The following is a 17,043-nucleotide window of genomic DNA, read 5'->3' on the forward strand; positions in this document are numbered from 1 at the left end:
GAGAGGAAAACCAAATCGTCGAGATAGCCCCCCAAATCGTCGCTGCATGGTAGCAAGTTCACCGTAGGAGGGAGCTAGACGTTGAGGGAAATACCGGCGACAAAGGAACACGATGATGAGCCGTTGCCGCAAAACCCCTAGACCTGTCCGTCTAACTTCACCATCCTCGCCTTCCGCCTTCACGTCTCCGAGAGGATGGTCAACGACGGCGATGGAGGGTCGTCGACGCTCCCGAAGACCTCACCATCTATCCCCCCTCCGCTGGAGTGATAGGAAGAGAGGGCAACGAGAAAGGGAGAAGGGGAATAAGGGGAATCGGACCTGTTAACCACTAGAGGAAAGAACAGATTGCGAAAGAGCGCGACGCGAGCGTTCGGTAGTTGGAGATTTCGGCTTCGGAATCGGGCGGCTACTGGACTCCGTCTTTGGCTGCTGCTTCAATTCCGCGGCCGTATTATAACTGCTGCACCGGATCCTCTGGCCGGCAGAAACCTCCCATAAATCCGTCCTCCGATCCGTTCCGCCGGTGATGCTTTCTCTAGTCGACTCAAGCTAGCCATAAAATTCTTCATCTTCCGAGAGTAATTCCACCGACCAATTCAAGTCTGAGATTGATTAATTGGTGTGCGAGCGAGATGGCGGCGGCGGCGGCGATAGCGCAGTGGCTGTCTGATATGGCCGGGTTGGTGATGAGGTGCTGTAACCCTATCCCTAGCTACACCAACGAGGACGGCCCCAAAAACCCGGAAGCTCTTACCGCCCAAACCATATGTAAGCATCCACGTTAATTTTTATTTTTTTTAATTAGATCTTGTCCCGTCGAGGTGCGTTTATACTTAGGCCCTATTTAATTCAGCTTAGGATCCTTATAATCTGGATTATTAGGAATAAGCTAAAATAAACATATAGCTTATTAGGGCGTTTACAACACACCGAGGTGGTGTTCAGCCTCGCACCCAAGAACCGAATATTCGGTGCCACATCAGCAATTCGCGCGGAATCCTAAAGAACGCGGAGCAAGTTTTGGCTACAAGTTCCTCGTCTCAGCCGGTGGGACCCACACGTGCCAGAGGAGAGAGGGAGAGAGGAGCGAGGAGGGGAGGGCGGGGCCGACCAGGAGAAAGGAGCGGCGGCTCCGGCCGCGCCGCCCCCCGATCGGCGCCGGCCGGGGCTCGCCAGCTGCGCCACCCCTCGATCTGCGCCGGCTGGGGCTCGCCGACGCGCCACTGCTCCGCCCGGCTCCGCGCGAGGACGAGCTCGCCGCTGCTCCGCCCGGCTCCACGCGAAGACGACCGCGCCGCCGCTCCGGCGCTCCGCTCGGCGCCGTGCGAGGACGAGCTCACCGCCGCCCCGGCGCTCCGCTCGCTCGCTGCTTGGGCCGCCCACCCGTCGCTCCGGTCACCGCCTTGCTGATTCCGTCGGTGGAGAGGAGTTCATGGTTCAATGACTTTCTTTGGTGGGAACGAAGACTAGAGGATAGAGAGAGGGTAGATGAAAAGTAAAAGGGAATAAAGATTGGTGGGCCCCACTTAAAAAAATATGCACTGTGGAGTATTGTTCTCGGGCGTTCTCCTGCATAGGTGGCATGCGAGGCTCCTCAAATTTTGACGACGCACTGCATCTGCCCTTACGATAGAATATTATAATCTATAAGTCAGATTACTATAATCTAGTAATCCACTTTAAAGGTTCTTTTTTAGATTATTGGGTAGCGAACAACTAACAAACAGCTTATAATCTAGGAAAACAAATAGCTCGCAGCTTATTATATGTTGGCTTATTATAATTCAGTTTATAGTAATCTAGTTCAATAATTTAGATTATAATAATTTTAAGCTGAAACAAACAGGGCCTTATTAAATAAGTAGATTAGATAAAAAATGTTGTACTAGATTACTAGAATTATTGTTTTATTTTTTTTTCTTCTTTCTTTTTAGTTACCGTCAACGAGATTGAAGCCTTATATGAGCTTTTCAAAAGGATTGATGATGCCATCATCGAATATGGCAAGATCAACAAGGTACGCGCGCGTGTGTATCATGTTTAACTAGATTACAAATGCATGTTGATTACTAGAATTATTAATTATTTGGTTTACACATATCTTGAAGCATGCATGCATATGCATTTGTTCACCCTCGATGGTACACATCAAACGGAAATTAAATACACATGAATGAATAATGTCTATGTCTACTCGCTGCATGCGATGGCTCACTAATCTCAATCGATTACGAAGCCTCGGCCGTTCAATGATTATTTTTTAATGTTACCAATGAATAGTTAGTATTTGATTTCTTGCCAAACCAATTAGAGAAAATTCCTTATATGCCACTTAAAATTACTCATTTCCCTTATATACCATTGAAAATGCTACGTTTCCTTTTATGCCACTGAGTTTTAGTTTTCATCCCTTTGATGCCACCACCGTCAAGTCAGTTGACCCTAGCTCCCGTTAAGTGAGTTAACATGTTAGATTTTTCTTCCTATACCTGTATTACCCTCACTCTTCAATCCATGCTATCACTAATTAATGATCTGAAATGTGCCTAGCACTCTCTTCATCCTTGGTCTCCCAGCGAATCAAGATGATTAGTTAAATGACTGCAAGCTAAAATCAAGAATAATTAAAGTGTGCCGATAGTTAATTCATGTTCTAGTATATATGTGCCCTTGATGCAAATTAAATGTGTGCCAATGGTTACATCAAATGACTGCAAGCTTGCAATCAAGGATAATTAAATGTGTGCCTACGGTTAATTACGGAAGCTTGTTTAGCAGAGCTTGTGGAGGTGGTTCACCGATATTAGCAACTTCTCTGGTATGCATGGAGAGGAGCAAACGCGATGTCACACAGTAGTGGAAGTGTGGGACTACAGGAGCTAGCTCAGTTAGTCAGTGTCTCGGTGATGGAATATGCACGATGGTGAAAAAAACATAAACGAGAGGGAGAGGAACCTGAGAAAAAAAAACAGAGGGAACAAGGGCACTAGTGTCTTTTCATGGCCTACTTAACACCAACTTAACAGTAGTCTAATGGTAGTGGCACTAAAGGGATAAAAATTGAAACCCAACGGCATAGAAGGAAATGTAACTTTTTCAGTAGCATATAAGGAAGCTGGGTAATTTTGACTGACATATAAGAGATTCTCTCAACTAATTATATAGGTCCAAAATTGAAGCTGCCTAATATTTTCTTCATCTATCTTTGCCTGATCACTCTGTTAGTTTTGAAGAAACACCAAACATGTGTCTTGCGTTTTCTTCGTCATATCGGTATTTAATTGCATCACTGTGTAACTAATAGTGTTTTAATTTGATTTGCAGGAAGAGTTCAACTTGAGAGTATTTGGTCCTGAAAAGGGAGGCACCATGTTTACTGATCGGGTACGTATACACTTGTATGCTTTGATGAGCTTTTTCATTCTTCCTTAATTCACCTAGAATAAACTGGAGGATTTTTGTACTTTGGTCCTCGTGTAAATAAATAAGCTCTTTAGTATGCCACATGTGTCATAATCTAAAATGTTCTAAAGTGTAGATATCTCATACTCCCTCCGTTTCATATTATAAGACATTCTGCCCACATTCATATAAATATTAATGAATCTAGATATATATGTGTATATATTCATTAACATCTATGTGAATGTGCTCAATGCTAGAATATCTTATAATATGAAACGGGGGAAGTAGTATTTATTTACATGTAGGACTTAGGACACGTAGGATTCAGTACTAGTATTTCAAAGGAGATGGTTGAAGAAGATTGAGAAGATTTGTAAAATGAGGTGAACCATTAGCATATAATTAATTAAATTTTAATTATTGTAAACTTAAAAAATGATTAATGTGACTTTTTAAAACAACTTTCGGATTTTTTTTAACAAAAATGCACCGTTTACCGTTTAGAGGTCTTTCTCTTCAATCGGCTAAAACGAACACAGATGATGTTATCAATATGTATGTATGGACAAAGGAGTGGATTGGCTGTTTTTCTAACTTTGATATTTTTGCCATTTTGCTTTGTAGGTATTTGATTTATTTGATTTGAAGCATGAACAAGCTCTCGGATTTGAAGAGTTTGCAGTAGCTTTATCCATCTTCCATCCTGACACTCCCATTGAGGACAAGATCGATTGTAAGTTGATACCAGTTCCATAGTCCATGTCTAGTGACTTTAGAAGGAAATGAACAACCTTAAGCAAAGACTATTGTGTCCATTCTCAACTGATTGACACTGTTGAATTTGACTACTTAGACTTTCAGTGCTAACAATTGTTGACTTGGTAACACGAATATGATACTACTGAATTCCAAAAGAAAACTTTTACAGCATGAGAAAATAGTAACTTGATTTTACGATGTCCTTCTTAGTTTCTTGTAGTCAAGAGGTTCATGTTTCCTATTTGAGTATTTACATAGACACTCCAATTTGTATTGTTGTCCAATTTGTCATTTTATTACTTGATGCTATAGTTTGTCAATGAGTCAAGCTTAAATAATTATACCATTTTGCAGTTTCTTTCCAGTTGTACGATACCAAGAATCAAGGTTTTATTGAAAGAGCAGAGGTACTTTTCTTGACCAAGTTATCACACACCATATGTTACTACTTACTAGCTTATAGAAGAGCTAGAGCTCTGTTAGTACTTGGCCACTTTAATGTTTTGAAAGTTTGAGAGTGGATTGAACTAGTTTTGTCACTAATCAGACATTTTAGTTGTGTGTAATCTTAGCTAAAGCAAATGATGGTTGCCACACTGGCTGAATCAGATCTGAACCTTACAGACCAGGTCATAGAAACCATCATTGACAAGGTGCAGATTTCATGGCTCTTTATCCTTAATTCTGAGTTTAGTTACTTTGGGATGTTAGAACTGATGCAGTTTTGAGACATGACACTTACTGAATTATCTCAAATGAAATGTTAACTGCAAATTTTTTTCCACTGTCATCTGAAGACATTTGAGGAGGCAGATACGAACAAAGATGGGAAAATTGATTTCGAGGAGTGGCAAGCACTTGTCAATGCCCATCCATGTTTACTGAAGAACATGACTCTGGCCTACCTCGGGTAGTAAGACTCTCCTACGTTGATCCTTTCTTTTGTTTTCCTTTCAAGTACACTATGTTCTTTTGAAAACTTTGCTCGAGTGAATGATAATTTGATCGACTCTTTTGGTTGTGTATTTTGATGGTGTGATGGTGTTAGCTTTACTTCATGCTAATTGCAAAGATGTTGCATGATTTGTTTGAGCAGAGATATCACCATGACATTTCCTGAGTTTGTCTTCCACTCTCAAGTGAAGGACTAATCCTGACAGTCCAGCTGGTCAAGTAAGCAATGCTCCGAAGGGATCGTATTGTCGTCGTGTTATTCTTCTTAGCCTTTACTCTTTTGTAATGATACTTCAGCACAAGTGTACAACAACAGGGATCATCTCTTGGATGTTCATCCCTCTCCTCCCTAGCTTAGTTTTAGCTAGATAAGTTAATTTGTGGCCTTACCAACCTGACATGATCGAAAAATAGAAGCAGCAAGTGGCAGCAGTTGTACATTCCCATCAGATAACCAGATATTTTATGTGGTCATGTATAACCATGCTCATGTTAATGTTTAATAAGCAAATAAATTCACTAACACCTAGATAGTACATCCATACAAGTCAGAGACCGTACGTGTAATTTATGCTAGCTTCAAAATTGAGCATGCCGATCTGATAGCTCGGCAGCAGGTGGATGTATCAAAGTATGACAACTTAAGTATGTCGATGCAACAACATGGATATGCAAAAGTGCTTTCTTGGTCAAAGAAGAGGAAGGTGCCATTATGCGTGATTTTTTTTAAGAAACACATCATCAAGGCACACATTGATAAAGGAACCACCTCAGCCGCTTGGAACTTCCATGCAGTTTTGTTGCAAAATTACGTGAATTTGATATTCTTTCCTCTTTTTCTGAAAGACGGAAGTAGGAATTAATGTGGGCCATTTATTTGCAAGAGTTACACATTTACTATTTAACACAGACATACATGGAAGGAAAGATTTAAAAAAATACTAAAAGTTTCAAAACACTTACGTTTATGAAAAGGAAAATGAGCATTTGGAACGAGTCCAGAGAATGCAAGGATTATTTTGGGTGGGCACAAGAATTTAAGGGCTTATTCGGATCATGGGATTGTAAAAACGTAGGAATAGAAAAATCATAGGAATATGATAGGAATGCATGTGTAAAACAGAGGATTGAAAAACACAGGATTTCTGTAGATAGGATTGGTAAACATGTGTTCGGATAGACAGAGGAAAAACAAAGGAAACGGAAAAAATGAGGTAGGAGTGGATGTTCGAGACTCCTAATGGGCGATCAATCGCTGGGCGACAGGAGCAGCGATCGATTTCCCTTTCCGCCACTTGCCGCCACCACTTGCCTTTTCTTGTTTTTCTTAGCCTCTTTTCTATTGGGCTTGGCCCACGAGAGCCCATCCACAGCACGCGATATCTCTAATGTGCGATCAGCCGCTAGAATCTCAGCGCGTCAACCAGCTTTCATTCGTTTTTTTTTTTTGCCAGGCTCGTGCACTTGCTCTCGTCTTTTCCACCGCTTTTTTTTTCTGTTTCCTCACGTGGTTTTCTTTTTGGCACTGCATTACTTTCCTATTTTAGTAAATTTTTTCACCTAAAGTTTGTACATCTTAAATTTACACATCTAAAGTTTACACATCTAAAGTTTATACACCTAGAGTTTATAGATCCAAAGTTTATAAGTTAAAAGTTTATATACTCGATTCAAATTTAAATTTAAATTTAAATATTTTTTATATATAGTACACGTAAAGTTTAGACATATAAAGCTTACACATCTAAAGTTTATACATCTAAAGTTTATAAGTCAAAAGTTTACATATCCGATTCAAATTTGAATTATATACAAACTTTAGATGTATAGAAATACTATATATAGAAAATATTTGAATTCAAACTCAAATTCAAATTTGAATCGGATATAATTCAAATTCAAATTTGAAACGAGTATATAAACTTTTGACTTATAAACTTTAGGTCTATAAACTTTAGGTGTATAGAAATACTATATATAGAAAATATTTTGAATTCAAATTCAAATTCAAATTCAAATTTGAATCAGATATAATTCAAATTCAAATTTGAAACGGGTATATAAACTTTAGGTCTATAAACTTTAGGTGTATAAACTTTAGATGTATAGAAATACTATATATAAAAAAATATTTGAATTCAAATTTAAATTTGAATCGGATATATAAACTTTTGACTTATAAACTTTGTCTCTAAACTTTAGATGTGTAAACTTGAGGTGTATAAACTTTAGGTGTATAAATTTACTAAAATAGGAAAGTAATGCGGTGCCAAAAAAAAAAAACCAGGTGGAGGGAGGGAGCGGGGAGGGGGTAGCGAATCTGATCGCTACCCCCATTGCCAGGGCGATCGATCACCCATTAGGGCTGCCTGTGGATGTTAATTTTCCTTTGTTTCTCTATTGATTGCGCAGGAAAGGAATGTTTGCTCTGATTTTCCTTTGGATTGATTCATTGAACCAAACAAAAGGAAAGGAAATATTTCCTATCTACATTATTCCTTTGAAAATCCTCTAAAAATCTCTCAATCCGAAGAGGCCCTAAAAGGGCAGGAAAATAAGAGAAAGAAGATAGAATGCACCATCTACCTTCAGTTTGCACCAAACCAACACCACTCTTCCTCCCTAGGTTTTCTCCAGTCATTTTCCTCTGGCAAAAGTAGCGCCACACTGCATGCTTTGTTATGCAAATCAACAATCAGGCAAAAAGGTAATTTGTGATCTTACCGCCCCCGTCAATCCATCACCATTCGTGGTTAAGCACACCAGTATGAAAACTTGGGCTGTTGGTCACAAAAGGTACCAGCAAAATAACGTTGTATTGATCGTTTGAACTGAAACGAATGTTCCATACGATTTCAATCAACTGATGCGATTTAGATATAGCCTAAGTCGCGGGCATTTGGTGAGAGCTGAGGATGTAAACTTACAGCCCAATCGTTTTGACAGCAGCTGATTATAAACCTTCAAAGCTAATGCTAGAGAAATAAACTAAAATAAGAAAACATCAAAATCAACTCTGAAATTAAGTTCCAAAATTCAAATTTTTGCCGTGGCCAATAGGTTAAGTTTCAAAATTCAAATTTTAGTTGTGGCCAATTATCTGAAGAATAAACATCAGCACCAGATTTCTGAAACGTGTACTCATAAAAGGAGTAACGATCAAGAAGTAACAAGTGCCCGCCACGGCAAGCGAAGCCATCCGCTCACGAAAGGTGATGTAAACAGAAAATATAAGGGCTATCGTTCCCATCCAAATCTTCTGCCAGACAAATAAATAAAACACGAATTTTACAAAAAGAGAACAGTCACACACGTTTATGAATACCGACCATTTCAAGGGTCACAAACGACCAGCGATTTTAATTTACAACACCACGTCTGTGAAACAAATAATAATAAATCCCAGTTAACCTGCTTCAGACTTGAGCACAGGTTGTGCAACAATGGCGTGCTCCGGCCTGGCAACACGCAGTTGGTGTTTTGAGATTTGAGATTATATGGCCACACTTCTTTTCATCCCAACAGCGGTCTGGTCTGGTTAGCATCCCTTTGACGGGTATAGCTGCAACTTTCAAACATGGCAGCGGTTCAAAATTTTCTACCTAGAAGTTTCTCCCTCTGTATTGTTGCATCTCCTGGGGAAAAAGAAGAAAGAATGTTAAACAGAAACAGGGGGCATTAGGTACAAAGCTTTGATGATTATACAGATACATTGGCTTACAGGTGCATAATAATAAACAGGACGAGTCTGCCCCATCATCATCTGCTGCCCATACTGCAACTTGAAAAAACATGTATAAGCCCAGCGATAAGTGAAATCAATATTTTGCATTGTTTATTTGACAACTAAGACCACAGATGCACACCATGCGAACTGTTCAGATAAAACTTCCTCGTAGGTCAGTAGCGTGTAAAGAATGAAAAAATAGTTGAAAGAAGCATTAAAAAAGGTCAAATTTTTAAACAATGCACCGCATATAGTCACAAGAGGTTGAACAAGAACTTCTTAAGCATGGTAAAAAGGGGGGGGGGGGGGGGGGGGGGGACAAGAGCAGTAATCATAACAGTACATCAGATGAAACATTAGTGAACACATGGCATCAGGAGATATAAAGAAACTGAAATTGAAATCATAGCAACATTAGTGAACACATGGCATCAGGAGATATAAAGAAACTGAAATTGAAATCATAGCAACAAGATTCCTTACCTGTGGCCCAGCAGGATGCATGTAACCTTGGGGCGAAGGTCCAGGCTGAGCATTGTACACCATAGGCTGTCCACCATAGGCCGGTGGAAACTGCAGTTTCATTCATATAAATGCAGCAAGGAAACCATATACATACAATTTATAAGTTTAAAAACATAGCCCATGTAATGAAATATGTAAAGTGGAACTGGAACCACAGCCTTCTTAAGAGAATAAGAACATTATAGTATGTAGATGTTATCACACAAGTACACAACAGTATAAATGTGCCATCCATTAGATCCACAAACAAAAAAAAGAAACAGAAATATTAGCTATAAATCATTTCAGGGAACTATATGATCACATTCAGTGGAATCAGAGCATACTTCGAAGTATCTGAAACAATTGTTTCCCTTAAACCCACAAATCACTCATGTAGGCTTCTGGACCAAAACTCAATGATTATACTTAAGGCCACAAAATCTTAGTCAGCAAGAACAGTTCACGCGCTTCTTAAAATTAATGATGAGAAATGGTTGTTGCATCAAGAAAAGGAAATGAATCCAGTAAGGATTATTGCATCAAGAAATGGGTGGACTTGGTAACCAAACGAAGGCCAAATTAAATGCTTAAATGATGCATTCTGTCAACAAACCAGTGCCACAATGCCTTGAGAAAATAGACCATATATGCAATTACATCCATAATTTAAGTATTAAACCACTATTTTTGAATGTCTGAATACTGTTTTCAGTTCTTAAAAAGATAAAAAAAAGTAAGAACTCACCATTGGAGGTCCAAGAGGTGCTGTAGGCATGTTATTAGCATAGTAGTATGGTCCATCAGATGCTGGAGGTTGTGGATGCCTCACAGAAGTTGATGGAGTGAAACTCTTAGCATTAGGGTTCAGCTTGAATTCCTGGTTTAGAAATAACAGTTGTCAGTGACCTTGCGACACAAATGATCAGAGGAATAGATGCCTATCAATATCCATGCACAAAAGCAGCCAGATGTAGTATACGATAGACCTTAGCATTCGGGTTCAAAGATGATTTTTCTGAGCTAAGAGAACCCATTGAAGAGCTCGGGGACAAGCCTGGAGCACATGCAACTGAGTTTGCAGCAATGCGCTCAGATGTTGATGATGTAGAACTACCAGGTCTTTGGGAGGAATTCACATATTCCCCCGAAGAAGGAACTTTTCTAGACAAAGAAGAATCTGCAGGTAGACTTTCTGAGGATTTCTTTGCTTGACCAGATGATGAAGGCTCAGAAGCGTGCGAGCTTGAAGATGGCACTTCCAAGTCTGACAAGAGTAGGACAGTACCATAACATCAGTTGAAGAACTTGTGTTAAAAATCATCAAGTGTAAGCAGATAACACAACTGAAATTAATAAGAACACTGATTCATCTGTAAACTAAAGATCTTAACCATAAATCATTTTACAACACTAGATAGCACCTTTACATAAAGCAAACTTTTACTAAATTTTACAACATAGCTTTGAAAGGATTAGTGTTCAAAAAATTTTACAGGGCTAAATTGTTCAATTCAGTGACACCTCATTTGGTTCGAACTTCAAAGGTAACTAAATAATCATGAAACCTCTCATTCAGAAACATAGCAATCATCCAATTCCGTAAACTAGGGATGGATACCTAGTGAAGGAATTATTCTACTAAATCAAAGTGTTACTAGCTAAACACACATACGGATAACATTTGACTTCATAACAACTGCACTGTAACCAAGTATAAGCACTCAGTTTGGCTTTACATTCAAACTATACATAGAACTCATAGAAGGAATACACTACCACAAAAGGACACAAATCAGGATAATCAACAAAAAAAATGTCTCTAGCTAATGACACATGATCACAGTAAATGCCATAAAGACAAATTGATGCATAGATCTATAACCAACCTTCAGAAATCGATGACCTGCCACCTTCAGATATCTGTAGAAAAGAAAAAGGTTTAAGTTGGATGTGAAGAAAGATGGTGTATGAATCATGTTAATAAGATAACACAGAAGGCAGCTTACAATATTCTCAGTTTGCAAATTGCTTGTGTCCCTATTACCACTGCTATCTTTGGTCAGTTTGTCATCCGACCTGTGGTTCACAATAGTGTGTCAAAAGTCTACCAATGATATTTCCATCACCATCACAATATCATCCTATTGCAATTAACACAAACTAAATAGAGAAGCTAGGAATAATGCATAATGGCCTCTTTTGGGGGGAAACAAGTACCAAATTTTAACCTAAACACAGAGGTTCAATTGTAAGAAACTACTACTGTTGTCCTAAAATATAGCTACCTCTCCACTTACTCCCTCATCTCAACCAACCACAACAGTCTCATTTAATTTCTCCACCTTCTTCATCTCAACCAATCACAACCATCTTATTTAATTTCTCCACCTACTTCCTCGTTACCAATTACAACCATTGTTCATTTAAATTTCACATCAACCTTAATCCCTCAAGGCCTCAAAGACAGTCCAAAGGTAGCTATATCCACACACGTGGCAGGCCAGGAACTGGGAAACAGAACAGCGTGCACAAAAAAAAAAATGCTTCCGAAGTGCCAATTAACATTTGCTCCTAGATCATGCCAAAACATGCATCCTGATGGAACTACTTGAGGTTGATCATGGAACTGAGGATTGTAATGGCTTGCTAAAATTATAGATTAAGTAGTAAGGGTTATCATAAGGAATAAGAAAACTTCTTCAGTTTAAGATCGCGATGTCCAATCTCTCAATAAAAAATGTGCTACTTAGTGCTAATCAGCTAGTAATTGTGATGGATAGTTTACAAACTACACTTTCTAGTGAGTTACTTAAAAGTTTGTGATAATAGGTTTTAGCAGATGGGCTCAATTTGAGCTCTAGCCTGTTGAGTCCGTGCTTTTCTTTTCTTTTTCTGTAACCCTAGATGGAGTAAAGAACAGAGAAAAAGCACAACCACACCTGGAAAAAGATTAATGATACAACACAACTTCCGAGTGATTCAGCATTAAAAAGTACACAAAAGTAACTCATATGTCCAGCGAATAGCACGATTTTATGTCAGAACCATATCGCAGCTTGCAATGTATAAAGCAGATGTAACATGCAAATTTATGTGTATGGATTAGATAGATGAAATTTGCAGCAAATGTGGAGAGAAGTATATATACCTGCTTTCATCAATGGGCAAAAGTTTATTCAGCTGGGACTGAGATACTAACTGGCTAACATTGTTAGTGACAGGCAAATCAGTGCCAAATAAATGGGAAGATGATTCTTCATCCTGCGTGCCAAGAAGATTAGCAAAGTTTTAAACAAGATTTCATGCTTAAAAATATTGCATATAGTAGTAAGAAAATATATTTGTTAATAGAAAGAAAAGCTGAGATACTCCCTCCGTCCCAAAAAAACCAAACCAAGAATTGGATGTGACGTCCAGATTCATTGTACTAGGTTATGTCACAACCAATGATTTGTGTTTTTTTTTGGACGGAGTGGTAAGTAATTCTACTAAATATTGCTCTCAAAACTAATGGTATAACTCATATATTGGGGACGACCAACAGCTCAAGCAGCACCTATTTAGAGATGGAGAATAGTACAGATAAGGCCACTCCGCTCTCTTACCGCAGTTGATAACAAAGCCTTGGGATTAGTGTTGCCTGCCCTGGTGAGTGAATCAACTTGATTTGTATTGCTCAAGACATTTGTAGATGACTTAAATTTGGTATTGTCTGTATCTCTGCGCACCGCTGAATATTTTATCTCTTCATCATGGTCAAAGTCATCATCCAAATATAAACCCCTCTCCTGCAAATATAATGTCATATTTTTATATATACTACGAAGATAACTGTTGCACATGTGTTTCTATTTTAATATTTATGCAGTCGCTAAAACTTTCTACACCCTCCACTAGTTCCACACACGCACACACACACAGAGAGAAGCAATAAATTATAAGAATGAGCACAGAGTGAAACATTTTTTTACTTTTTAGCGAGAAGGTGTTTGTATCCGAAAACATGCATATTTTTACTAAACTGAAGGACCAGAAAGCCCAGTGACTAGAGGCTTACCTCAGCAAGATGCATATCTTTTGTATCTTCTCCCTCTATTTCTCTAGCTATTCTTGAAGCATGCTTTTCAAGCTCTCTCATGTGAGGACCTCTCTCTAGCTTTGTGGTATAAAGTTCTTCATTGAAAGTACTCTTTACCCCAAACAAAGCTGCATTTGTTTCAAACTGGTCCCAGCTCCTAGCACCATATTAATTATTAATAGTCATGCTAACATGTATAATATATGAACATTATCCCCAGAGGAGCTAGTACTTTACAAGCAAAAATTTCCAAGGATCTAATAGAGAAATGAATCAGCAGAAAAGTTCCAACATAATTTCAATCTTAGTTCGCAGTTCCTTGCAAGTTACCAGAAAGTTCATACATGTTCTGGCAGAGTTCCCATTCAAACAGATGCAAGAGGATTATAGGACATTAACTTGACAAAAAGTGCTTACCATTGACAATCATATATTGACTCCCCATGTATAACCTTTTAAGTAGATTGACATCACATTTAGTGTTCACTATATCAATGTTTTCAAAGTGGAAACTCAAGTCTAGTCGCCTCAGTACCGATTAGGGCGACTTTCCGATTAATCGCGGTTAGAACCAAGTCGCCTTAGTACTGACTAGGACAACTAACCACGACTAATCAGGATTTGTCGGACAACTTGAAAACATTATTATGGCCCTTGTGAAACCAGCTACACATAGCATAAGTATGAAACAAGTAGTCGAAGCTGATGGTATTGCTAATGATCACTAAGTCATCAAACAATCTCTAAATGTGATTGATTATTTCACAACCACCTTGATTTAAATCCAACTTTCACTGATGTGACTTGTAAATCTTAACTTTGTAGCCATACCTGTTCCCCTTTCTGTCATATTTTTCCAATTCGATGCACTCTGAATCCCCTTCATCCGGTGCCCAGCGCTCAAGCTCCCTCTCCTCAGGATAATGAGAGCGAGAAATCGCAGAGTCTATCATTAAGTCCTTCCTTTTTTCTTGAGAAGGACCTTTTGGCAGCTCATCTCCACCAAGTGCTACATCCTGAAAGTTCATGACAAATAGTCACAACATAAGAAAGCATAAACTGGACAATGGATCATGAGAAATCGGATAGCAATCAAAAGGAACATATTTGCTACTCACAAAAACCAGTGATCAAACAAACTAAGTATCAATAATGGCAGTTATATAAATTTTTGGGTGAGAACATAAACAGAAAAGCAAGACAACGGTGGGGGATAATACCTTGGCAAGAATTTGGACAAGCTCCCTTCCTGGTATTATCATAGTCTCAGGCTTCTTTACAACATCAGCTGCACTTTTCTGTCCCCTGGCAGAACCATCCTTTATCACCTGTGCCATTTTCATGATAACTCCTACAAAAACACTCTCAAGAGTTATGACCAAAAAAAATATCACACTTGCTCCCTCTAATCAGTATAGTACCAGGATATGCCAAAAGAAAATAAAAGGATTCAAAAGTAATGCCAGATAACATATGGAAGCGAGATTTGTTACCTAAGTCTTTGTCAGAGTTTGTTGCATGTAGGATTCCGGAGATAATAGAGCCATTTTTCACATGCACATCCACATGATGTCCAATAAGTTGTGTCAAAACATATATTAGTCGATCCCTTGAAGGGCTTCCATGTCCTAGTTTGCCTCCATTTTCTAAACACAAATGAAAACGTCATCCATGCAGCATAATAACAAATACAAAACAAATAAAGTAAGACATGAGGTTTACCTGCACCACTAAAACCACCAGATGAAGATCTCAGCAACTGTGTTTTATTGTCATGCCTTCCACTACCCTCCCTGTCAAGCTTCCGATGGGGAAATCCATTGGCAGAAGCCCTAGGAGGCATAGTTTGCTGTGGGTGATTCATAGCTCCTGCATGAACCACCACAAAAGTTTAAATTTACATAAGGATCAAAAGAAATTCAAGATTGAGTTGAATGCAAAATGAACATGTGTAGATAGCACGCACAAACATTATATTGGTAACTAATTACTTATCACAAATTGATCCAGCATGCTTAAAATGTTGATGTCCTATCTTCATGTTAACTCTAAAAGCACAGTAGTAGTTAGTACTCTAGTATTACATCTAATCATCTAGAGATCATAATGAGCAATTTTCTAGAGGTTCCTTCCATTTTTAAGTGCCTCTGGGTCAAATGTTAACATAATTCCAATCAAACTAACAAGATATGTAGCAGACAGGCCATGGCAAAGGGTACAAAATTCTAACTAAAATGAAATTGCCCATAACTCATTTGGCATCCCAAGAGTGAACGTACAGGAACAGGGTGAGCTAAAAAATCAATAGGGCCCAACAATAAGAAATTCATAAAATGATTGCAAATCCTACTCAATAACATGTGAAAAGTAGCTTCCTCTCCCAAACTTATTATTGTGAGATTCTGTTATGAATCCATATGATTGTGCTAGGTGAACGAATAATGAAGCGACGAGTACAAATAGACCACCAAATCAGTAGTAGCCACAGGAAAGCTGGTTTCACCTCAAGAATGTATGACCACAGCTATTGCATACCGTAACAGTACAACATGCCAGTAAATGAATTGCAACGCACACTCTTGGGAAACACAAATATATACTGGAGCTCCATTATTTGGATTGGATAGAAGCTAACATCATAACAAGATATTTATGAACACAAATCAAATATGTACTACTAGCAACGCTTCTACCACGCTACACTTTGGCCGCTAGCTGCAGCCCGGAAACCAGAACCGCTTGCACGCAGCCGAAACAACCCGCGGAGCTACAACAGCACATTGCCCCCCCCCCCCCCCCCCCCCCCGGGGTGATAATACAGGTACCAAATGCATCAGATGCGGACAAAAACAGCTCGCGGCAGGCGGAAACAGGCGGAACCCGACCGAAGCAACGGCATTCCCGCGAGCCCCGGGGCGGATCGCGCCTCAGATCTACGCGCCTAGGGTCCAACGCGGGAACGAGGCGAGGCGAGGCGCCCGCCCCCCATCCCCGATCCAACCGAACGAGCAGAGAGAGAGGGAGAGAGGGAGGAGGGCGGGAGAAGAGACGGTGGCTGTTACCTGCGCCGCGGAGAAACCCTAGGGTTTCGGGGGGGTCACCGCCGGATCGGCGCGCGTGGGGAACCGGAAGCGGCGCGCGAGCGGGCGAGCGGGAAGGCGGGCGGGCGGCGGCGACGGAGGGAGCGCAGGCTCGGGCGGTGGAAACCCTAGCTTAAGCTCCGGGCGGCGGGAGGGGGGGAGAGGAGAGGGGGTGGGTGGTGCTCGCCGCCGCAGCCGCCGCGGTGAGGGAGGCAAAGGCAAAAGGGAGGAGGAGGCGAAAGACCGAGCGAATCGATGGTCCGCGCGAGGCGAGGAGGAGTTTTTTTTTTTTTCTTCTGGTGTTTGGCTCCGCGGGCGCGAGCTGAGCTGACTCGTCGCGTCGCCTGGCTTGGTGGGGGGTGGGTCGCGTTGCGTTGTTGCGTGCTAGGTCAGGTCGCGGTGGGTCGTCGGGCTACGCGGCTCGTGTCGTTCGGCTGTGGGGTGTGTGGGCGGCACGTGCCGGGCGCCTGGAAGATTCACACGCCGATCGCAGCAGCTTCTCTGTTTCCATTTCCCCTTTTCTTTTTTGG

The 17,043-nt window shown here is 40.2% G+C and overlaps 2 protein-coding genes across 3 annotated transcripts; one reads left to right on the forward strand and one right to left on the reverse strand.

Annotated features, from left to right (window-relative positions):
- The first annotated feature begins 403 nt into the window (after positions 1-403).
- Positions 404-5,318, forward strand: LOC127764501 (calcineurin B-like protein 6). The gene is made up of 8 exons (XM_052289384.1): positions 404-771; positions 1,938-2,020; positions 3,328-3,387; positions 4,033-4,141; positions 4,522-4,574; positions 4,740-4,820; positions 4,965-5,077; positions 5,264-5,318. Exons 1-8 carry the CDS (start codon positions 636-638, stop codon positions 5,316-5,318), a joined length of 690 nt encoding a protein of 229 aa, XP_052145344.1. The 5' UTR covers positions 404-635.
- Positions 5,319-8,339: 3,021 nt separating this feature from the next.
- On the reverse strand, positions 8,340-16,796 carry LOC127762749 (polyadenylate-binding protein-interacting protein 4-like). Of its 2 annotated transcripts, none has more exons than XM_052287231.1 (15): positions 16,496-16,796; positions 15,156-15,302; positions 14,927-15,079; positions 14,654-14,784; positions 14,265-14,449; positions 13,413-13,590; positions 12,961-13,143; positions 12,504-12,616; positions 11,362-11,431; positions 11,242-11,275; positions 10,342-10,619; positions 10,101-10,232; positions 9,332-9,421; positions 8,843-8,902; positions 8,340-8,756 (listed from the first exon to the last, which is right to left on the reverse strand). In XM_052287231.1, exons 2-15 carry the CDS (start codon positions 15,295-15,297, stop codon positions 8,724-8,726), a joined length of 1,782 nt encoding a protein of 593 aa, XP_052143191.1. In that variant the 5' UTR covers positions 15,298-15,302; positions 16,496-16,796; the 3' UTR covers positions 8,340-8,723. The 2 variants fall into 2 exon arrangements, with proteins under 2 accessions (XP_052143191.1, XP_052143192.1); XM_052287232.1 differs by having other exon boundaries at positions 8,843-8,896; positions 16,496-16,795.
- Between the last annotated feature and the right edge of the window lie 247 nt (positions 16,797-17,043).

The sequence above is a fragment of the Oryza glaberrima genome, chromosome 2, assembly GCF_000147395.1.
Source record: "Oryza glaberrima chromosome 2, OglaRS2, whole genome shotgun sequence".
Taxonomy (NCBI): domain Eukaryota; kingdom Viridiplantae; phylum Streptophyta; class Magnoliopsida; order Poales; family Poaceae; genus Oryza; species Oryza glaberrima.